Below are 24094 nucleotides of genomic sequence, written 5' to 3' on the forward strand. Positions count from 1 at the left end.
GCCCGATGTTGCGCAAAATATTTTTGCACTGCAGTGAGTTGGAATGGATGATCCTCGTGGTCCCTTCCAACTCTATGATTATATATCTATATCTATATATCATAGAATTGTAGAATGTATATGTGTGGGTGGCTGTCTATTCGGTGAGAGAAAAGATATAGAAAATGCTATGAAAGCTTGCCTCCTGTCACACTACATTATATGTATTACATAAAGACTATATAGGGTTTGGACTGGATATCAATTGAAATTCATTCAATTTATTGAGAAAAAATAATATGCAAGTTAGTATTGTTGTTGTTTTTAATTACCGTATTTACTGTAGATGTAACATAGAAGCTTGCATCAATGCCATAGAGTATTTGTTGTGTTTGTGAGGGGGTCTATTTTGCAACCTTCATCAACCTGATGCCCTCCAGATATTTTGGACTACAGCTCCCATCAGCCCCAGCAGCATACAACTGTTGACGAGGGCTCATGGATAATATATTGTTAGGATATTTGTTTAGTATGCATAGAAGCTAACCTGGAGATTATGGGTATGATTGTTTTGTTTGGCTGTATTTTGTTTTCTATTTCAGCCACTTAAACAGGAATACTTGAGTGTATAACAATGTGCAATTACCGTATTGGCCCAAATATAAGCCACACTCCCCCCCCCCCCCAATTTCAACTGTGAAAAGTTAAAGTGCAGCTTAAATTCGTGACCTTACAAAAATTGGCTTTTACGATATCGCTGCTGAAACAGACATATGGTAAAACGGAACGGGTGTGAGTGCCTGCGGAATTTTAAGGGAACAGCTTATATTTCTGTATTCTCCCCCCCCCCCCCGAATTTTAAAGGTGTGGTGCGGCTTACATTCGGACCAATATGGTATCAATGCATTCATTCTTAAAATACCATTCATGTACATGTATCAACCACTAATGCCTTTTTTAAAGCCATCTGAGCCAGTGCCCATCACTTTGACAGTGAGTTTAAATTTCCATATGATTAAAATAATAATTCCGAAGCAAAAGGCACAGCTTTTTTCTAAGATGATTCTTACATTTGTGGCAGTTATTTAAGGGGTGCCATTCCTTCCTATGTGGTGGTGTTTGCCATTTCTGGTTCTTTCTTTTCTTTTATTTTTACTTCTCCTAAATACATACATTTTTTTTAAAAAAAATGGGTGCCTGTTTAATTGGCAGCATCCTTTTAGCCTCTCAAAAATTATTTTTAAAAATCTGATTAGACACATGGTGTTAAATTACCTAATTTATCTCCCCACGTCTGCTCTACAGCATTAATAAATATATAAATTTATGTCGTATTCCCCCGTCACATTACCCATTCACCCTACCCCCAGTCTTGCTTTAAACAACCTTCAAATGGCTGTGGGCAAGCGGGCAAATCCTTTAGATATGAACCTTTTAATTGTTACCAGCACTGCCCAAACGTAAGGGGTGGATCAGAGCTGCTTCCCCGTTTGTGTGTGTGTGTGTTTTATAAATAAATAAAAAATACAAAAGGTGCAGACATGCAGCCACAGCTGGCCTGAGATGCAGCCTTGATGGTGTTAGAAAGACCAGGCCCATGGTGGGTGCAACACTGAGAGAAGAGGAGATGTCGGTCTAATTCTGCTAACATTTTTCTTCTCAGATGAGCGTTTTGCCCCTTAATCGCGTGCCTGGGAATAGCAAACAAGCCTAACTCGGTTAGCTTCCCTCCTTGTTTGTGCATAGCCAGCATTTTCCTATCCCGTTCACAAAGCGTGCAGACTGCCTGCTTCTTTCTGGAGGTTTCTTTGTGGCTGTTTGGGACCATGAGAAGCCTGCAAAAGTGCTGTGGGTAATCCACATATTGCCACTGCTCTCCCTTTCTCCTCCTGAGTTTCCTTGCTGCTGTGCAGAAGTTTGCAAAGTCATCTAAGCGCAGGTGTGTGTGTGTGTTTGTCTTGTGTTTCTCCAGTGACCTGAAGATAAAGGTTGGAGACAAGCGCATCAGCGCTCACAAATTTGTATTGGCAGCTCGCAGCGAGACTTGGAGCCTGGCCAACCTGGTGTCTACGGAGGAGCTGGATCTGTCAGGTTGGTTTCTGATTGGCTGGGGTGTGTGAGAGAGAGATGCTTTCATTGGCTTTGGACGAGCAGTGAAAAGATGAAAGGCCCCTTTGGTAGAGGAGGTTGCAGTCTTATCATTCAGGAGGTGCTCCGCCCACAGAAAGAGGCACTTGATCCATTAATTATGAAGCCTTTGTCTCCAGAACATGCTAATGGGCCTTTGAGAGCTCTGTGTTTAATGCTAGTTAAATCAGTAGCCCGTCCCACTTTCATTTTAATGATGTGGATGTTAAGTGTGGTGGCCTGTTCATCTTACAGAGCTCAGAGCTGGGAGACAAAGCTGTCTGAAACGGCCCGGTTATTCCTTTTGTTTTGAGGGTTGCTGTGTCAGAGTGGCCTGTGTAGCAATTCCATGTAAGGCAACTGTTGAGACGCCAGCCTTTTATCTTTAGTGAAATTAGCTCTTTAATCAGTTGGGCGCCTCTTTCTCTTCCTTTCTCTCCTTCCCTCCCATGCATATACCTTCCCTAAAAACCTGCGGCGATGGAGACAGAGAAAGAGAGAGGAAATTATGGGCAGAGATGTTGATTCTAAACAAGCAATTATATTGCCAAGTTAGGTTTGCATTATAGAATGAGCTGTGTTAAAAAGAGAGCCTTATAGATCACTTTATTTTTAAAGGCAGGCCCTGCCCTCGGGCTTACGATAACACAAAAGGAAAAATGGATTCAGTGGGAGGAGGAAATAAGCAAGCCCAGGCATTATTTCTTTGTAGTTGCAGGATCTTCTGATGACCCGCTGGGATAGAAAGCAGTTCAGGGGAGAGGAGGCACCCAAAGTTCCTGGTCTCTCAGCCAGGCTAATGAATTGAGTTACTTTCTTCCTCTGCTGCAGCCTGATGTAGTGGCTGCTGCCAGGTGGCAGGAGATTGTAGGAGGAACCTGGCTTCTCAGCAGAGCTGGTGGCGGTGTCTCCACATCTCTTCTCTCTCCTCCACCTCTGCCACTGTAGTGGCTCTGCTGTCAGGTGACAGACTTCCACTATGGGACACCCATGCTAGTGTATTAAGATGACTTTCACTGGTAATGTGGGGTAGAAAGAGAATAAAACAGTTGCTCTGTTTTTTCCATGGAAAGGGTTTCGATGTCTAAAAGTGCATGGTTTCATAACATGATGATTGCATGCAACACTAGTCCAGTTGAAACTGCCTGGCCTTGCATTCGGAGGGCAGAAGGTGGGTTGTGTTGTGTCCTCTTCTGGATCTTGGGGGGGGGGGGGCGCAGAATGAAATAAGTGGGAACGACATAAACTGCTCCAGTGATGGTGTAGTTTTATCATCCAGCCCAGGGTCATGCTGGCAGAATAAGAGGGTCCAGAATGCCCACTCTGGCATCAATGAGACATGGATGGAGGACCTTTCTGCAGCCTCACATAGGAGCTATAGGGATCCTGATTTCCCTCTGAGGGCAGACTTCTCTCTCTTGGAGAGGGAGATCCCGTTAATCTTAAGCCACCTGTCAGGTCTTAAAATGCTTACAAGTTTAAGTCCAAGGAAAGCTTTTTAGTACAGTCGTACCTTGGTTTTCGATCTCGAACATTTTGGCTCCCAAACGCCTCAATCATGGAAGTGACTGTTCCAGATTGGGAACTATTTTTGGAAGCTGAACATCCGATGGGGCTTCCGATTGGCTGCAGGAGCTTCCTGCAGCCAATCAGAAGCTGCACTTTGGTTGTGGAAGTCGAATGGACTTCTGGAATGGATTCCGTTCGACTTCCAAAGTACGACTGTAGTTTGAATATAACATTTAAACTGTACTAATGTGCTTCGTTGAATTCCCTCCCCGCAATCAATTGGTTCAGTTCAGCTGCTTCTGGGCATTGGGAAAAGATTGTGTCCAACATATATTGCAAACCAGATATGAAATCAGACATGCTAAACCGGATACTAATTTATATAGGGCATTGGAAATTGGGGGGTGGGTTATATATTCTGCTGAACTCTACCTTGGGCTGTTGTTTTTTAGCTGCTTTTTATTTGTATATTTTGGTTTATAAACTGCTCTAGGAGTTTTACTGCGGGGTTTATTTAACAAATTGGGCCAGGAGGAGGAATAGCTGAAAATGACCTCTTCTTCTTCCCCCCCTCCCCGAAAAGGTGCCTTTTATCTTTGGAGAGAGACCAGTTGGAGATCACCCATTTTAAAGTAATTCTCTCACCCATTTTAGATTATTTTATCTCTCCCTCTCTCCAAGAAGCTTAAAGGTGGTATTCATGGCTTTACCTAGCCCTCTTTTACCTTGCAATGAGTTTGTGAGGTAGGTTAGGCTGAGAGTGGTTGACTGGCCCAAGCTGAACTTCATGGCGGTGGACAGGATTTGAACCCTGTCTCCCTTTTGGCCCCATGCCTCACATTTTAAGCACCGTGAAAACAGGGAGTGGAGGTGAAAGTAGAATACTTTGGTGTCAAGCATTTTCCAAAGTTGAAATGTGGGGCTGGGGGAAGAAGAACGCTCGGGCTGCCACCTGCTCTTGACTATGTTTTAGTTGTGGGTTGGTGGGGCGTTGAAGCCGTCCAGGCTTCCCCACATAATTGACGTCTTGCCTCTTACAACTCTGGCTGCATCTTGGAAAACAGCTTCTAATATTAGTGCTCCCGCCAGCTCCTCTTTCTAGGGGGTGAGCAGGCAGCCAACACCCTTTTTGCAGCAGAGCTATAAATACCACCTTTACTAGTTCCTGAGATCGGGGGTGGGTGGTATGCCACCCCACCTAGCACTCACAGCAGCAGTGCGATGCTGCACTTCTTTACCACAGTGAGGGAAATGCCAGTAAACCCCCACCCCTCCCCATTGTAAGTACAGAAACAAGCTAACGTCAGGAGCATGGGTACTAGGCAAACTTAGGCCCAGGGGCCGGATCCGGCCCAATCACCTTCTCAATCCGACCCGCGGACGGTCTGGGAATCAGCATGTTTTTACATGAGTAGAATGTGTGCTTTTTAAAAAATGCATCTCTGGGTTGTTTGTGGGGCATAGGAATTTGTTTTTTTCTTTCTTTCTTCAAAATATAGTTCGGCTCCCACAAGGTCTGAGGGACAGTGGACCGGCCCCCTGCTGAAAAAGTTTGCTGACCCCTGGTCTTGAGTATAAGAAGTGTGGTTGCTGGTGCATAAGTACATAGTGTGCAGTTTCTTTGGGGGGGGGTTAGTTTTGTTTTTTAAAAAGTATTGTTAAAGTGCATGCTGGGTCTGGAGCCCGGCATGCTGATGGTCCTCTAAAGGCCAAATCATAATCCCCTTCATGCTCTTCCAACAGATGCTGACCCAGACGTGACAACGGCGATGTTGCGTTGGATCTATACAGATGAGCTGGAGCTGAGAGAAGATGACGTGTTCCTGACCGAGCTGATGAAACTGGCAAACAGGTTTCAGCTGCAGCTCCTCAGGGAAAGGCAAGCCTCTGAATGAGCTGTTGCGTCTGTTTCTTAATTAACCAGGCTATTTGTCCTAACTCAAGTGATTGGGGTTCCCCCCCCCCTGTGGATCCCTCTGGGAACCAGCTTTGAATTCAAAGATGGGCACTCTCAGAAATGCAGCTGTAGGGGTTCTTGGAAGCTCCTCAAGCCGGGACTGTTTTAGAGCTTGGCAAATCACATCCAAGCAATTAAGGAAAACCAAAAGGGGAATGATTCTCTTTAAAGGAGAACCAAACCCACATTTCTTTAAACTGTGCAGGGCAAGAAGCAAGGTTTAATCCTTCCCCAAAACTCCCCTCGCACTACAGCAGCTGTGATCAGGACCAATGATGGGATCTCTTTCCTTTGGAGAGAACTGCTGAGGATGCTTTGGGTCAGCCTTCCTGGTGACCTCCAGATGTTCTGGGCTCATTGGTGAAGGTTGGTTTAGAATAGATAAAGGTTGTCCTATTGCATGCATGGGTTAGAAGGCCCTCTTGATGCTTCCTCCAGTAAATGATGGAAATCTCGCCAGGTTCTTCATCAACCGTATACATTTGAACTGACTTTGTAGTAACGAACGTGACTGTAGTGACACGGAGAATCTCTTCTGCTCTGGGATCTTGTGTGCTCCTATTAATTTATCCCATTTGTGTGTGCAAATGAACTTGGCTTTACTATATGTATCGCATCTGCCTACTTCTGGCAGTATGGGCAAGGCAACATTCCAGGAACGTGTTAATAGATTATAATGCTAAGATATTATTTGAATCAGGTATTACACTGGCCGTGGCAAAGTTTCTTTTGGAGGTTATAAGAAACACAGATCATTATGCCCTAGATCAGGCATCCCCAAACTGCGGCCCTTCAGATGTTTTGGCCTACAATTCCCATGATCCCTAGCTAACAGGACTAGTGGTCGGGGAAGATGGGAATTGTAGTCCAAAACATCTGGAGGGCCGAAGTTTGGGGGTGCCTGCCCTAGATAAAACAAAATGACTGCCTTGGTTCTACCATCTTGTCTGTTTGGTTGTTTTAACTGTATCTAATTTTGAAAATTTTATGTTTTATGGGTCTTTGGACCACAATAAAGTATTGATGACGATACAGTGGTACCTCTACTTACTAATTTAATGCGTTCCGAACGCACATTCGCAAGTTGAAAAAATTTGTAAGTCGAATCCCATAGGAATTCATTGGGAGAAAAAAATTGCAACCCTATCTAAAAATTCGTAAGTAGAAAAAATCCTATCTAAACCGCATCCAAGATGGCGGACGGAGCTCCATTCGTAAGTAGAAACATTCGTAAGTAGAGTTATTTGTAAGTAGAGGTACCACTGTACTTGAATCAGGACATTATTTACAACAGGGTGATGGTGTTAGCAGCACAAGCAGAAGTCTTGCCTCTCTCATTCAACTGGATGCCTGGTAGCTTAATGGCAGAATGCCTCCTGTGAATGTCTTGCAGGGTGTTAGGCTTTTAGCCAAGAATATTAATCTTAACTTCAGAAGTCTTCAAGTGCAGGACAGGCAGTTTCTTGGGAGCTGAAGGCTACTCCTTGAACACTGATTTGCTCTGAATGTGGAAGAAACCATAGTTTCCTGGTTTGGATGCAGTGGGAAACTGTGGTTAAGGGACTCGGGCACCCTTCAGTTGCTGCTCAGCAAGGAGCGAAGGGATGACACACGCCACTTGTTCTGCAGTTTAATTAGCTGAGATAGTTATGTCCGATGTGGGCCAAGATCTTTCAAAGAACTTCATCAGTTTTACTAATACTTTATAAAGCAGGTCTGTGTTCATACTTTTTAGCAACTGAGATAAGTCTTTTGATGCTGACAATGAAAATTATCTCCTAGTAAATCCCCCTTTTGCTAACCCCTGGCTCTTTCCCTGTCTGTCTTGGTAGGTGTGAAAAAGGAGTCATGTCACTTGTGAACGTCAGAAACTGCATCCGCTTCTATCAAACAGCTGAGGAGCTGAACGCCAGCACTTTGATGAACTACTGTGCAGAGATAATTGCTAGTCATTGGGTAAGTGCCGAGAGAGGAGTATGGGGTGCTTCAAGAGGTCAAATGAGGATATGTGTTTTTTAATTTTAAAATGCAGCATTTACTCTGTTTCCAAGGCAAAGATTTCTGTAAAATTTGAAACTATACTGAGAATCCCTCACATTCTGTTTTGCAGCTGCTTTGGGCTGTACCAGGTACAGCAGGGGAATTGCGTGTTCGGAGGTTGGCCCCATGAAACAACAAGTGCCACCTCGCATGTAGAAAGCTAGCATGTTGGAGAGAAGAATTTTAGCCCAGCGTTCTCTCTGCCTTGTTAGCTTCCCACTTGCAAATAGGTTTTTTGTTTTCATTTGGTCTGCAGTTTGGTATATGCATCTGCTTAAAATGGGATGTCTTGGCATTGACAGCAGAACTGATGCCTGTACTGAAAACAGGTGGTTTCTGCTCTGTAATTATTGAATCATAGCTCAGTTCCAAAGAGTGTTCCCCCCCCCCCCACACACACACCCGTGGAAACATTTTGCAGCGTGGGAGAAAAAGTGCCTCATTAAAGATCATCAGCCTATGTTACATGTGTGGATAAATAATCTCACAGGTTGAGACAACAAAATGTTGGAGGATGTTCCTGGTACAATGATTCATGCCCATGGGAGAGCCTTGTGTTCAAAGCTAAGATACGGAAGGAGCATGCTTATACCACCCAGAGCAATAAAACGTGTGGGGAACTGCCACGTGTTATTGGCATCCAGCTCCCATCATCCCTGACCATTGGCCATGTTGGCTGGGGCTTATGGGAATTGTAATACAAAGCGCCAGGTTGGTGACGGCTGGTCTAAGCAGCTTGCAGTAATTCATACAGCACCCATCTTGCAGTAGTGTAGCACAGCTTCAAAGCCAGCTTTCTGCATTCCTTGTGCTGCCCACTCGTACATTTCTTTAAACACACACACACACAGAATTTGTAAAGTAAAAATAAATTATAAAACAAACAGGAACAAACATAGTACACTAATCAAAACAAAACATAGACCCACAAACTCTAGTTTGCAATGAAAACAAGAGACTTGGAAATCATTTTACAGATGCACAGAAACACATGTGCTGCTCTTGCCGCGTCATTTATAGGTTTCAAGCCAGAAACCAATAAATGCTTGGGAATTGTATCCAGCCACATAGACTTTTGAGAGGCAGGTGGGAAAATCTGACCACATACAATCAAATGTACTTTGCAGCTTGACTCCCCCCAAAAATCTGTTTTCCCCATACACTTCTAAAAGCACAGGTGCATGTAGAAATGGCTGGTAATTTTTAATGCTTGCTCTATGTTGTTTATTTATTTATTTATTTATTTGTTAAGATGTAAGCCCAAGGGTAGGGAGTGTTGTTTAAATTTCATGTAAGCTGCTCTGGGAACCTTTCTGACAAGGAAAAGGTACAAATGCTATAAATAAACAGCATTGGAGAAATGACTGAAGCTTTGGGGGTGGGGGGTGGGGCTAAGGTTGGAGCCAAGAATCATGACTTTATTGATTAATTACTCCCCCCCCCCTTCCAGGATGATTTGAGGAAAGAAGACTTTAGCAGTATGAGTGCTCAGCTATTGTATAAAATGATCAAATCCAAAACAGAGTTTCCTTTGCACAAAGCTATTAAAGTGGAGAGAGAAGACGTCGTTTTCCTGTATCTTATTGAAATGGATTCGCAGGTATGCAGAGATCTTCCCCTAAATTTGCAGTAGGATAGAATATTGGAGATATCTCTCGATATGTTCCCTCTGCATCTTAAGAAAGCAGAATATACTTTAGCATCTGAAATGAGTTTTAAAAAACAAACACCTTCACTAGTTTGCAATTACAGTTCTCCCCCCGCCCCTTAATATCACTAATAAAACCTTTCTCTTCGAGATGATGGTTGCTTCCCCCACAACCTCCACTGTCTTTTCTTTTCTTTTAACTGTCCATAAGCCTGCCTTATAAATTATTATTTATAGAATGTAAATTATTCTATTTAGTCAGGTCGGCCTTAGTTCTTGAGCCTCGGACTTGCGTCATGCTTTGTCACTGATCATGGCCTCTCCTAAGCTTCTCTGCCGGCCTGTGTGGCTCCTTAGTGAGCGGCATTAAATGTAGAATAAACACAAGAATCTTCATTTTTTTTATCTGCTGCTTTTGCTATCACGCTGTGCGGTGCCTGACTTCTAATTTCCCTGCAGCTGCCTGGGAAGCTAAATGAAGTAGATCACAACGGAGATCTTGCTTTAGATCTGGCACTTTCTCGAAGGCTGGAAAGCATTGCAACCACCCTGGTTAATCACAAGGCAGATGTGGACATGGTGGACAAGAAAGGCTGGAGCTTGTTGCATAAAGCTATTCAGAGGGGTAAGAATAAACTGTGTTTGTAAAATATATAGTTCACTTTCCAGCTAAGAATTCATTCTGCACATTCCTGGCAAAAACACCTCATAGAATCATAGAGTTGGCAGGGACCTTGAGGGTCACCTAATCCAAGCCCCTGTAACACAGGAATCTCAGATTTCATAGGTGATAGCATTTAAATGTGTAGATCAGGGGTAGGGAACCTCAGGCCCCTTGGAAACAAATACTAGTCTCCAGGCCTCACTGTCATCAGTAAACGAATGGATGGAAGATACGTACATACAAACTTGCAACACATGAACAAGTCACCTACAACCGTAGGCTTGCCATGGCAAATTTAAGGATATTTGGAATTCATTTTTATAAACAGTGTATTGAGTTAAGTTTAGGTTAACTGCAATAACAATCATGTACGGTAATGTTTATAGTTTTTTGTTCTTTACACGGGTGCTATTTTTTTCTATTCACATCTTATTTTACCTTGCACACTTGAAATTTTATACTTCCTATATTTCAGTAAAGAATGTATTATAAATAGATATATATATAAACAAATCATCATTAAAACAACCACCTTATATAAAACGCTATTAACAAAACATCTTAAAAAGTAGACTGAACAGCACAACCGCAAGAGAAGTCATAAAATTCACAAAGCATTACAGCACTTGTAACCCACAAAAACAATATTCGCAACATTAACCAAAAACAAACCAAGGACGTCTTCCCAGCAAATGCCCCCACCCACCTGTTTTGCATGTCCACAGCAAACAGTAGGTTGTGTGTAAGCATGTATCTCCAACTTGAGAGAAAGATCTCCGCAGGCTAGAAATGCCTTCTATCCTGGGCCATCTTGCATGATCAAGTTAGAGAGTCGTTGAACTGATGTTGGACATAACACAGCAGCTTAGCTTAGCTTTAGGAAAAAAAACCTCCAAAAGTCTGGGAAAGCATGTGGTGTGTTTGGTGGTTCTGAAGTTTTCAGTGCAAGAAAAGGGATCCTTTTGAGGTTTTGTACAGTCAGACAGGAATTGGTTGCCATGGCAGTGATATGCAGAGAGCAAAGGAACAGAGCAGTAGCATCTTGAATTACATCTTTCTCTGGTGAGAGAAAGTGGGGCTTGTTGCCTTGCCCTTCTTTATTAGCAATTCAAGCCGATGGCCAGCAATTTCTGTTCTTCCCTTGGGCTAAATACTTGTAGAAAATAAACTTCATCTAAATGCATAATAGGAAAATTATAGTCCTCTGCAAGGTATGAGTAACCCATGAAGATAAACCTCTTTCCAGATCACTTAATACCAGCTGTAGTCAAGATCAGAGGGTTTTTGGCTGGCTAGCCAAAAATCATGTTCACCCTTGATTGTGTCCCTCTCCCCCCCCCCCGGGATTGGCTGTGATGAGCCTGCGAGGTGTGTCAACTTTGTGTGGTGGTGGAAGCAAACCTTTCCCCTCCATTCCCAGCCCTGAGCTGAGTAGCTAGAGGGACTTTTCCATGGTGCTTTGAGCTTCAGAGTATCTCCAAAAGCAGCAGGACACCTTCCTTCATTCTGAGAATCAGTTTGAGGTTTGGGAGAACCTTTATAACTCCTCCCAGTTCAGGAGAAGGGCAAGGTATTTCACCAGAATTGTAAACCCCCTTGGTCCCTAGTTGCGAAAGTGCAGGTTTAAGGGCCTCCTACGTTGCAGGAGATTTCTTTCCAAGCTGGAATGCAACTGACAACAGTCTACCTTGTCAACAGTTGAAAATGCTGCCAGAGCAGGATTAGGGTCTTGGCCCATCTTACGGGTTCTAGGCTCCACTGTACAGATCTTGCAAGCTCTTTAAGCAATGTCACTTCATCTGGCTCAGATCCTCTTGTTAATGGCAGAAGCGTAATTACGAAATGCCAAAAACATTAAGGAAATCTTTGGATCTACCTTCACTGTGCTGGAATGGGTGCTCTGTGCTCCCCAGCACCGCTTCCAGTTACAGGCAGCTTGCTTGTGAAAAGCAGCAGAATGATTGGGGGGGGATTTTTTGGTGGCATGGCCAACCCGTTGCCATCACTTAATGCCTGTGCTGGATGTGTGCTGATGGGTGGGTGTGATGCTTTCTTAGCACGAGAGAGCAAGGGCTTCAGCTTTGGTCTCCATGATTGGAGGCGCCTGAAGATGCATCACCCTGCGACACTTAATGGCAGGCATCCCCAAACTGCAGCCCTTCAGATGTTTTGGCCTACAACTCCCATGATCCCTAGCTAACAGGACCAGTGGTCAGGGATGATGGGAATTGTAACATCTGGAGGGCCGAGGTTTTGGGGTGCCTGCTTAATGGGAAAGTTCAGGTGTACAACTGGTGCCTGCCGAGCCCTCGTGATCCACATGCACCTGCAACTCCATCTCCCTCCTTCCCTTCCTTTTTACCCCATCCCATCCTTTCTTGGCCATTCCATGGGATGTTTGTGGAACCTGTACAGGCTGCGCTTTGCATAACAGCAAAATCCAGTGAAAAGAAATAGGACTGCTACTTTCTCAGGGCAACCATTTCTGGTGTTTCACCATTTAGGACAATAAGCACTAAACTGTGTGAATTGACATGTCACGTGGATGCATCAGAAGTTTTGAGGGTTTTTAAAAATCTGTTTTTATATATAGTTCCTGGTGGTCTCCCATTTAAGAGACCGACCTGGTCCAGGCCTACTGAGTTTTAGCTGTATTGCAACTCCAGATACAGTGGTACCTCTACTTACGAATGTTTCTACTTATGAACGGAGCTCCGTCCGCCATCTTGGATGCGGTTTAGATAGGATTTTTTCTACATATGAATTTTTAGATAGGGTTGCTTCGACTTACGAATTTTTTCTCCCAATGCATTCCTATGGGATTCAAGTTACAATTTTTTTCAACTTACGAATGTGCGTTCGGAATGCATTAAATTCGTAAGTAGAGGTACCAGTGTACTCCCAAATATGCCTGCTTCTCGACTCTCTTTTAAGCAGCTTATTTTCCATTCTCCTCCCCCTCCCCCTCCCCCTTCTAAGCAGTCACTTAGAAGAGAGAGGCATCCAGCAACTTTTTTGTGTGTCATTTGTACTTTCTTCAGAACTCTCAATAAGCAGAACAAACACAGTGAACCAAACATGTAGCCCAGGCACTTGCTGAATAGATCTTGCTTTATCTTCTTACTTGAGTGTGCTGTGGTGATGAGAGTGTTGGACTAGGATTTTGGATTCCAGGCTTCAGATTCCCACTTGCCCATGAAGCTAACCTTGTGCCAGTCACTGCCTCTTAGCAGGGTTGTTGTAGAGATGAAATGGGGCAGGGAGAAGTCACCTTGAGCTCATAATGTTAATAAAGTTAACACACCTAAAATAGAGACCACTAATCCTCTTTCCACCAAAAGCCTGCATCTGGGTCTTTTTTTTATAAGCAAACCTATTCCTTTTCTACAGATACAAGGAATATTCTGCTGTTTACACTTTTTTTTACTGATGTGGCAAATGGGGAAGGAATGTTAGGGAGGGTTTGATGCAAGGCTCTCTTTGGAGCGAGCGCTTTTAAGAAATCCTGCTACCTGACTTCTGCTCTTTCCTTGTCATTCCCCAAAGGAGATAAATTTGCTGCTAGCTTCCTTGTTAAAAACGGTGCCCGGGTGAATGCTGCAACCTTGGGAGACCAAGAGACTCCCTTGCACCTCGTGGCCTCCTACAGCCCCAAGAAGCACAAGCCAGACATCATGGCAGAGATGGCGCAGATTTCAGAGTCCCTCTTGAAGGCAGGAGCCAATCCAAACATGCAGGACAGCAAAGGAAGGTGACTATTGGGTGGCGTTGTGTTTGTATGTTTCCTTGACCTATTGCTTGAAATGTTGATCTGGACATCTGAAGATGCTTTATGCAGAATTGGAAAATTGGTCCATCAAACCCTTGTGTTGCTTACTCTGGCTGGCAGAGGTACCAGTGATAAAAACTGCAACCTTTGCATGCAAAAGCATGTACAGTGGTACCTCTGGATGTGAACGGGATCCGTTCCGGAGCCCCGTACAAATCCAGAGCAGTACTTAATCTGAAGTGTCAAATCTGCGCATGCTCCCCATGTGATTCGGCGCATCTGCACATGACGTCAGTCTGTGTGAATCGCCTGTTACTTCCGGGTTTGGCGCCTACATAACCCGTGTTGTACGCAACCTGCAGCATTCGTATCTAGAGATATGACTGTATGTTATTGATGGGATTCTGGTGCCAGGGTAAAATGTATCTGTTATTCTAGGCATCCAGTGACTGAAATTTGGGCTGTTCAATGTCTTAGAAGGTGTTGAACCAGCGGGCGGGGAGAGATGCCAGGTGGCCTGCCGGTGGTAATTCAGATCCATCCATCCGTAGGAAGTGCAGCAGGGTTAAAAACACTGGGGTCCTGAGACTCAGGAACCAAGAGGACAAAAACTTTTTAAAAAGAATGGGATATTTTTTTTAATTTATCTAGGGGACTACTGCAAGCAGATGGAAACATTAGCAGGATTTGAAACTCACTTGCAATGTAACAAATACTATGGATATTATGGATTGATTTAAAATATAGAATATGGAATAATATGCAGTTGTAAATGCTGACAGTAGGACCCATGGAGGGGATGGGGTGGGAAGTCTCAGGATTCAGAGTAATCTCTGTATATGGATATGCATTTGGAATGTTATAAATTTATATTTGTAAAATCAAATATAAACAATTTCAAAAAATAAATATCTGCACCCCGTTAAGTCTGTCACTGAAAATAGGTGAAACCTGCTGACGGGTACAGAAGTAAATCTAAAACCGACTGCCTGAGTGCTCAGTAATAGCTGTTAATAATTAAAATGGATGTTGGTCTCCGGTGTAAATAAGACAAAAGCAGGTAGAGCCAGTTGAGGGAGGAGTCTAGTGTCACATGCTCCAAGAAGTTGCCAAAGTACAAAAGAGATCTTGCTCCTTGACCTTCGGAAGACCTTGTGCCCTAGTTCAACTGACCCCTTTCTCTCTCTTTTTGCACCCCTAGGACTCCACTGCATGCCTCCATCGTTGTGAGAAACGACCAAGTATTCAGCCAGCTGCTCCAGTGCAAGCAGTAAGTATGTGCAAACTGGATTAATACAATAATCTATCTGGATGGTGCTCTTAATAGGAGAAACCATGTCATTGTCAAGTTTTGGGTACCTTAGGAGACCATCTGGGAACGATGGCATTTTCCTGAATTTCAGGCAGAGTTTTCCTAAAGGCTGCTCTTCCCTTCGTACCTGGTGACTTGTCTGGCAGTTCTTGTCTGTGGAATTGTGTGTTTCTTATCACCGTTCTGTTTTGCAACAGACACTTGGGTGGGTCTTCTTGATAGGGCAGGGAGGTGGCTGGAACGGTGAGCTTGGGGAAGTGGCTCAGTGGTGGCAGAATGGAAGTGTTTCTGTAATAAAATGTCTCGGCTGATTCAAATTCAAGTTGCAAAACCTCCCAGTAAATAAAAAGCTGCCAGTGAGTGTGGGCAAATGTCAATCGGGAGAAAAAGAATGCTAGTTGATGTCAGGGCGCCTGGGTGCTTCGCACGAGTAAAAGCTCCAAAAAAGCTGGTTTTTCAGAGTTTTATTATATACATATGTACATGTCAGAGCTACCAGAGTCCATGACCGTTCAGTCCGAGTCAGAATCCGGAAGTGCCGCTCGGCAGGACTTTACTCCAGCATAGCATCCTTGGTGCCCTAAATCTCCTCTTCTGTTCCTGGCGCTTCCCCCCCCCCCTGTGTAGCTGGAGGGATGGAGGGACTACATTCCCCTCCCTTCCTGAGCTGCTCAGTTGCTTCTCCCCCAGAACCTCCCCTTCCTTGGTGTTACGCTCTGATGCCAACCCACTGTGCTCTTGTCTGTGCAGCCAGGCTCTCCACTGACCCCTGGTGGTGGTCCCCTGACATTTGACTAGGTAGGCAGAATTTTTTTAAAAAAATGGATGTTGAAGGCACAATAAACAAGACAGGTGAAATTGTGTCTCCTGAGAACAAAGTCCCGACTTGAAATTGTTTGTGGGGCATAATCGGACGTTGTTGTCATTGCCAGGCTCGATTTGGAACTGAAGGATCATGAAGGAAGCACTGCTTTGTGGCTTGCTGTTCAGTATATCACGGTGTCTTCTGACCCGTCCGTCAACCCCTTTGAGGATGTCCCGGTGGAAAACGGCACTTCATTTGATGAGAACAGCTTTGCGGCCAGGCTCATCCAGCGGGGCAGCAATACGGACGCTCCCGACACAGCGACTGGTGAGAGAGATTGTGTCGTCCCAGTGACTCAGTCCCTAAGAAAGCAATTGAGAAATCAGATAGAAGACAAGCCAAAGGAAGAAAAAGGCAACAGCAGAGCTGAAACTTTAAAGCGAGAAACCTTTTGGTTTGCTTTAGCACAGAGGGCAATGAAAAGAGGGTGCAGTGAGAGGGGTGTGTGGCCTGCATGTTTCAGATAGCTAACTTTTTTTGTGAATTGAGCAAAAAGACACTGGAGTCTCTTGAGGAAACAAAATTCCAGCTGTTGTACATCAGGGGAGGACAAATCAAAAGGGCCTTGAGTGGCACTGTCCCAGTTGTGAAACATCCTATTTCTGGAGGCATGGGTGTTTGGGGGTTCATGGTTTGATGGAAATTTACTTGGGTTTGTTTTTCTTCTTCTAGTTTTTGGTGGCGATGGTTAGGCTTAAGTGTGTTTTATGTTATAGTATGGATTTTGAGGTTTTATTGTTGGTATTGCTGATATAGTATGGTTTTTTATACTGTGGCTTTATTATTGATGTTGCTGATGTTTTCCTGTAACCTCAATTGTGTTCTGTGATTTTTAATAATGTGTGTGTGTGGGACGCGGGTGGCCCTGTGGTCTAAACCACAGAGCCCTAGGGCTTGCTGATCAGAAGGTTGGTGGTTTGAATCCCCACGACTGGGTGAGCTCCCATTGTTCAGTCCCTGCTCCTGCTAACCTACCGGTAGCAGTTCAAAAGCATGTCAAAGTGCAAGTAGATAAATAGGTACCGCTGCAGCAGGAGCGTAAACAGCGTTTCCGTGCGCTACTCTGGTTCGGCAGAAGCAGCTTAGTCATGCTGGCCACATGACCCGAAAGCTGTATGCCAGCTCCCTCGCCCAGTAAAGCGAGATGAGCACCGCAACCCCAGAGTCGTCCGCGACTGGACCTAATGGTCGGGGTCCCTTTACCTGTGTGTGTGAGAAAGAGAGAGCGAGATAGGGAGGGAATCGCTTTGAGGTCACTTGTGACAAAAAGTGGTAAATAAGCAGACTTAATAATAAGGAAGTCAGTAATAAGTCACGTCAGTTCAGTTGTGCCCTCCCCTCCAGTGTCCTGGCTTAGAATGCAAGTGACGGCTGGAATTTCAGCTCCTGTTCTAACTGCTTTTTCTTTCTCTCTCCCCTGGCTGCCCATAGGAAACTGCTTGCTGCAAAGAGCAGCAGGGGCAGAAAACGAGGCTGCCGCTCTGTTCCTGGCAACTCACGGGGCCAAAGTTAACCACCGGAATAAAGCGGTAGGTGAAGAGAAGGGAATGCCGAATGAAATAGAATTCTGCTCAGACACTCCTTATATCTCTTTGGTGCATGGAGGGAAATTAACAGCAAGCCCGTAAGTGCTTACTGTAGAGTGCAAGTATTAAAATGCGGATAGATTGGACCATTTCGTATTTTACTGTGATGAGATGGAGAAAGGGTGTGTGTGTTAGGCCTGGGCGATGTATCGATACATCGCCCAGGGCCAGTTTGAGAGCCAGCATGCAATGGCACCTTCAACTGGCAGTATATTGCGGGGGGGGGGGGGGGCTTGCCTGCACCTGACTCCCTCTGCAACCAGTGGCTGACGCACAGAAGGAGGAACAAGCAGCATTGGCCCTGGCCCCATGGGGTGTCAGGGTGAAATCGCAGCTGATCCTGCCGAGGGAGTTTCACCCCAGCGCCTTGTGAGGCCGGGGTCGATGCAGCTTGTTCCTCCCTCCGCTTTTCAACATTGCAATGTATTGCTATATCTCAATGTTTGGCTGGTGATATATCTCGATGTTGAAAAGCTGACATCACCCAGCCTTAGTCTGTGTCTTTGGATGCCCATGCTTCATCTACTGGTCCTCTTTCCGCTCTGAAAAGGTGATCCGTTCATCAGGAGAGCCTCACTTGAGTTGATTCTCCCACTGCCCATTTTCCCATGGAGAGACGGGTGGCTTGGGAGAAGAAAGGTGATGGCGGCAACTTCATGCAACTCTGGCGGTCCACCCATGATTGCAACCCACATCTAAGCATTAGATGAAGAGGCTAGTTAGATCTGTTTCTCCTTAGCGTTAATCGGGGGTGACTTTTGAAGAAACCCAAGGGTTCAGTTATTGGGCTGATTTTACTGCCAAGGTGCCCCCGTGGCTTGTATCCAGCCAAGTTCTCCTCTTGAGTAGACCCATTGAATGTTAATCATGCCCGTTTATATCAGTGGATCTACTCGGAGTAGGACAAGCATTGGAAACAACCCATTTTATATTTTATATAAAATCTGATATTGGCTTACCATTGTGTTAACTGTACATTGCTGAATTGCTCCCATTTCTCCCTTGTAACTGGAAGCCATTGGTTTGAGCTGGGAGCAGCAAACAATGCAAATCAGTCCTCATGGTTTGTTTCTCTCCGAACAAACCAACATTTTGAGGTTTGTTTAATAAACCTGTGGAATTGAAAAGAAGCACACTCTGGTCTCTGCCGCTGGGCAGCTGCATCTCCTGCCTTCCAGGGAGACAATCATGGCAAGGAGGCAGGAGAACAATATGGCCACATCTGTTGGCCAGAGAAGGAGAAGGTGCAAGCAGCTGGTTTGCCCCCTGCTTGAGAAAGCACTCTCTGCACCAGCTGTCAGTTACTTTAAACTGGAAAGCTGATCGTTAAGTCTAGGCTCACTTGGACATTTTACTGCCTGCCTCCCAGGAAGAGCATCACGGCAAGAGGCAGACCAAACCTGGCCTCATCCATCAGCCAGTGAAGGAGCAGCTGCTCCCCTGTTTGATTTCCTCTTCCCTCCCCATTCTTTTTCCTTTTATATTGTGTCTCTTAGATTGAGAACCTGCAGGCAGGCCCTGTCTTCTAGCATATATACAGTGTTTATTCTAGCATATATACAGCGTTTAGACAATTGAGGAGCCTCAAATGTGTTGACTGTCATGCACTGAGCTCTGGGGGCGCTGCTTTTAAAGTCCAGTTTCCTCTCTTTCTTGAAATCGATTGTCTTTTAAGTTTTCCAAATTCTCCTTTCCATAAAGGGGGAAACCCCGCTGCACACAGCTTGCCGGCATGGCCTAGCCAACCTCACGGCAGAGTTGCTGCAGCAAGGAGCAAATCCTAATATCCAGACGGAGAAAGCCGTGCCTGCCCAGAAGGGGACAGCGACGCCCAGCACAGCAGATAACGTCAGCCTGCAAACTCCTCTTCACATGGCAATAGCTTATAACCACCCGGATGTGGTGTCCGTCATACTGGAGCAAAAAGGTAAGCCTTCTGCGGGGAACTGCCAGTCGGGAGGGGGTGGAACTGGAGGGAACAGGAGCAGAAAAGCGGATGAATGAACCATCAAAAAGAGTCTGTTGGATCAGGCCAGTGGCCCATCTAGTCCAGCATCCTGTTCTCACAGTGGTGAACAAGATGCAGCTGTGGGAAGCCCACAAGTAGGACCCAAGCACAAGGGCACTCTCGCCGCATCCCATTGGCTTCCATCAACTGGCATTCAGAGTCATTACTGCCTCCAACTATAGAAGGGTAAACTACAGAGCTCAGAACTCTTCAAGGGGTGGGAAATGTTTTTTAAAGGTATAGTGCGTATGCAGCCTGGTATCTTCAAAGGAAACAGGATTAAGGTAACAGGAGCTGTTTATCAGCTCCATCTGGTACGCAGGCTGAGACCCTACCTGCCCGCGGACTGTCTCGCCAGAGTGGTGCATGCTCTAGTTATCTCTCGCTTGGACTACTGCAATGTGCTCTATGTGGGGCTACCTTTGAAGGTGACCCGGAAACTACAATTAATCCAGAATGCGACAGCTAGACTGGTGACTGGGAGCAGCCGCCGAGACCACATAAAACCAGTCTTGAAAGACCTACATTGGCTCCCAGTACGATTCTGAGCACAATTCAAAGTGTTGGTGCTGACCTTTAAAGCCCTAAACGGCCTCGGTCCAGTATACCTGAAGGAGCGTCTCCACCTCCATCGCTCTGCACAGACACTGAGGTCCAGTGCTGAGGGCCTTCTGGTGGTTCCCTCATTGCGAGAAGCCAAGTTACAGGGAACCATGCAGAGGGCCTTCTCGGTAGTGGCACCCGCCCTGTGGAACGCCCTCCCACCAGATGTCAAAGAGAAAAACAACTACCAGACTTTTAGAGGACACCTGAAGGCAGTCCTGTTTAGGGAAGCTTTTAATGTTTAAGAAATTAGTGTGTTCTAATATTTCTGTTGGAAGCCGCCCAGAGTGGCTGGGGAAACCCAGCCAGATGGGCAGGGTATAAATAATAATAATAATAATTATTATTATTATTATTACGTCAGGCTTAAAAGAAAATTTGTCATTTTCTCTTCTAGCAAATGCGCTACATGCTACCAACAACCTGCAGATCATTCCTGACTTCAGTCTCAAAGACTCCAGAGACCAAACAGTCCTGGGATTAGCCTTATGGACAGGTAAGCACCAAAAGATGGATGGTCTGAAATTTTAGGAGCATGTGGGCAGAGGGTGGCCTCACCTCCAATAAATAATAGAAGAAACCTTTTTTAAAAAAATCAGAAAAAAATAAGGATTGTATTCAGCCAACAGTTGACGCTTTAAAATTCCATTAACTCAGTCATGACTGATAAGTCCATTGAGTTCAGTGGGTTTTCTCAGAGTATAGTTGAACCCCAAGGGAGTAATCCAGCCAGAGATCTTGAAATCCCACTGCTTTCAAAAGGGAGAGAGATTTAAGTGTGTTCCATTTCTCCTATTGAAATCACTTGGACTTTATAAAAAGTGCTATGACTTTCCATCCACTTGTCTGTAGTGAGTATGGGGGAAATTGAAGCCTCTTTCAAATAATGCTGAGTAGCTAGTTGATCCCATGCCTCATCCTGTGCAGGCCATATATGCTCCACTTGTACATCGTAGTACAGACTATTGACTGCAAATCCCATCATTCCAATCCCCACTGGCTGGTGGGGATTGGAAGCCCAACAGCCCCTGGAAAGCCACAGGTTGGGCTTTCGTGTTTTTTTTAAAAAAAAACACCAGCAACTGCTTACGTGCTGGATTAGCAAAGATGGTGGCGTCGGCAGTGGAACCCTTCATAGTTGTTCTTGTAAACAAATCTGCTCCCATGTTTCAACATAGCGCAAACTAACAGGCCTCCGACCGCAGGCGGCTAGAAAGCCGTGTTTGTCTGACAGAAGTGCATCTGGCAGCGCAATATGTGAGCCCTTTAATCTGGCATATTTGTACCTAAACAAATGATGTGTCTAAAGCTGCTGGGAGGAGTAAAGTTCAAACTCCAACTTGCCTGCAAATCCCTGAAAACCTTAACCTCTCGCAGTATCTTGACAAGAGAAAAATGGGGAATACAGCTGAATTTACATGGCTTCATACTCTAGCTATGGGAGCACAGTCTCAGGATTGCAGGCCAGCTCCCAGGACTGCAGTTTGAAAGTTCATCTGTATAGAGTAGCCTTCCCCAGATGTTGAGCACCACTTCTAAACATATGGAAGTCACCAGGTTGGGGGAGTCCTATTGTCAAATGCCGTAACATGTGAAGTGTCCCAGAGTAAGGATTTATTTATTTTTGAGTGCTTCTGTCCCACTTTTCTAAAAGACAATGAAAGCTACGAACAATGCATTTACACCCCACCTTTTTTTCAAGGAGCTCAAGGGTTACACCTTATCATTTCCCCCCACCACCACCATTTTATCCTCATAGCAACCCAGTGAAGTAGGTTAGGCTGAGAGCAACTGGCCCCCAGGCCCCCAGCGAGCTTCATGGCTGAGTGAGGATTTGAACCCTGGTCTCTCGTGCCTTATTTGATGGTCCAAAATTGGGGGGCGGGGAGCTTCTACAGGCAGTCATGAGCTCCTTGAAGGAAAGGAAGGGTAGAAATGTAATGGATAAATTGCACTTCCCCCCCCTCCTCCCCCTGGCAGGAATGCACACTATTGCCGCTCAGCTGCTTGGCTCTGGGGCCTCCATCAATGACACGATGTCAGACGGGCAGACTCTGCTGCACATGGCAATACAGAGGCAGGACAGCAAGAGCGCCCTCTTCCTCCTGGAGCACCAAGCAGATATCAGTGTCAGGTAATAAGGCCTTGGTTGCACTTGCAAAGTTGTGCGAGAGTCTTAGCCCAGAGGCAGGCCCGGTGCCACCACAAGGCACACTCGGGCAAATGAATTGGCGCTGTCTTGGGCTGAGCAGGTTGATTCTTCTCTTCCCACACCCTCGTGCCTCAAAGGGCATCAGCGGGTTCTGCTGGTGGGTGGAGGTTGACACCACAGAGAACCAAGGATGATAACAGAAAATGCCACCTGAATTATCTTGGCACCATAAGGATGGGATCTTCGTTTATGTTCTATTATAGTTATGAGATGGCAACTTGTTTCTGTATGGTGCTTTCAAAAGAACCTCAAAGAAAATAAGGTGTACCGCAGACTCACTTGTGTCCTAGCTGATTAGTTCAGGGATGAGGAATCTTTGGCTCTTGATAAAGGTTTATCTTTCGGTACCGTTTTGAGCCTTTGTCGTCTCTTTTGTTCCTTCTGCAATTTTTAAAACGGTACTTCCCTCCCCCAATCTGTTGGTGATGCAGCGCCTATGGCTATCTGCCTGCGTATAGCACAATGTGCTTGTTTTCAGGACTCAGGATGGTGAGACGGCCCTCCAGCTGGCCATCAAAAACCAGCTTCCTCTTGTGGTCGATGCGATCTGTACTCGGGGGGCAGACATGTCTGTGCCAGACGACAGAGGGAACCCTCCGCTCTGGCTCGCTCTGGAAAACAACCTGGAAGATATTGCTTCAACTCTGGTAAGAGCGGTAACGGCTGCAGTCTCTTTCTTTTTTCTTCTTCCATCAGACGTTTGAATCCTTTTCACAGTCATCATCACTCTTCTCTAACCAATCAACTTGGAAATGTTTCTGTACAAAATGCATGCATTCATTGGGAATAATGAAACTAGGGAGAAACTGAAAAAGGTGGCTTTGCTGTGCGAGGTGAAACCTAGGGAGAAGTCTGAGACGGATCTGCATTGCAGGCTTGGTTGTGGCTGGTGTTGAGAGCCTCAGACCTTACAGGTGAAACTCGGAAAATTAGAATATCGTCGAAAAGTGCATTTATTTCAGTAACGCAACTTAAAAGGTGAAACCAATATATGAGATAGATGCATGACATGCAAAGCAAGATATGCCAAGCCTTTATTTGTTGTAATTGTAATTATTTGTCATTAGGCAGGTCAATTATAAATGACATGTAATTAATGAAATGTAATAGTGATGTTTATTTTTGTATTATTGTAACTATTTGTTTTATTACTGTAGAATTTCCAAAAGAAAGCATTTGTAAAAATTAAAAGAAAAAGAAAAAGTTGCATTACTGAAATAAATGCACTTTTCGATGATATTCTAATTTTCTGAGTTTCACCTGTATTTTCTCTCCCGCTCTCTTTAATGCATGATGTTTCATGACAGTGTTGCGAGCTGCTTCCCCCCTGCTCACAGTCACTTCACTGGTTGCAGAATCAAAAAAACGGCAATTGGATCTGGTTTGAGTATCCCTGGGGCAGACATTCCCAACCTAGAGTCCTCCAAAACATGTGGAGCGCAGCAGGTTGGGAAAGACCGGCCTAGATGTCATGAGTGGGAGAGAGGGAGGCAACGAGAGGCAGGGGTGTTGTATTCAACTATCAGCGACAACAGCTTGAGAGTAGCTTCCGCCTTCCTGGCTGAGCTTTTCCTGTAGCCTCTGTTCCACCAAAGGGGATTTTAAAAACAAGGTATCCTCAGCGAGTTCTGCCAGTTGCATGATGCAGTCTTCTTTCTCCTCATCCGAGTTCGTTCAGTGATTTTGTAACAGGTTGCACTATTTTGAGTGCATTGTTAAATTTATATATTTGAAAAGAGGGCGGGGGAGTGTAAAATGTTTTAAAGCAGGCAAGGTTCCTAAAACCAGATAGAAAAATGTGACACGGAAAATCAC

At 45.0% G+C, this 24094-nt stretch overlaps 1 protein-coding gene across 2 annotated transcripts in view; it reads left to right on the plus strand.

Moving 5' to 3' along the window:
* The window catches only part of ANKFY1 (ankyrin repeat and FYVE domain containing 1), a 48895-nt gene that overhangs the window by 11169 nt on the left and 13632 nt on the right, over positions 1 to 24094 (plus strand). For both annotated transcript variants that reach the window (XM_035139009.2, XM_035139010.2), the window contains exons 3-15: positions 1952 to 2070; positions 5359 to 5494; positions 7405 to 7528; positions 9063 to 9212; positions 9720 to 9885; positions 13471 to 13675; positions 14895 to 14963; positions 15938 to 16137; positions 17302 to 17399; positions 19158 to 19383; positions 20465 to 20563; positions 22048 to 22201; positions 22758 to 22926. In XM_035139009.2, the coding sequence (XP_034994900.1) occupies positions 1952 to 2070; positions 5359 to 5494; positions 7405 to 7528; positions 9063 to 9212; positions 9720 to 9885; positions 13471 to 13675; positions 14895 to 14963; positions 15938 to 16137; positions 17302 to 17399; positions 19158 to 19383; positions 20465 to 20563; positions 22048 to 22201; positions 22758 to 22926 (1915 nt within the window). The remainder of the gene's footprint in view (positions 1 to 1951; positions 2071 to 5358; positions 5495 to 7404; positions 7529 to 9062; positions 9213 to 9719; positions 9886 to 13470; positions 13676 to 14894; positions 14964 to 15937; positions 16138 to 17301; positions 17400 to 19157; positions 19384 to 20464; positions 20564 to 22047; positions 22202 to 22757; positions 22927 to 24094) is intronic.

Source organism: Zootoca vivipara, chromosome 15, assembly GCF_963506605.1.
Source record: "Zootoca vivipara chromosome 15, rZooViv1.1, whole genome shotgun sequence".
NCBI classification, from domain to species: domain Eukaryota; kingdom Metazoa; phylum Chordata; class Lepidosauria; order Squamata; family Lacertidae; genus Zootoca; species Zootoca vivipara.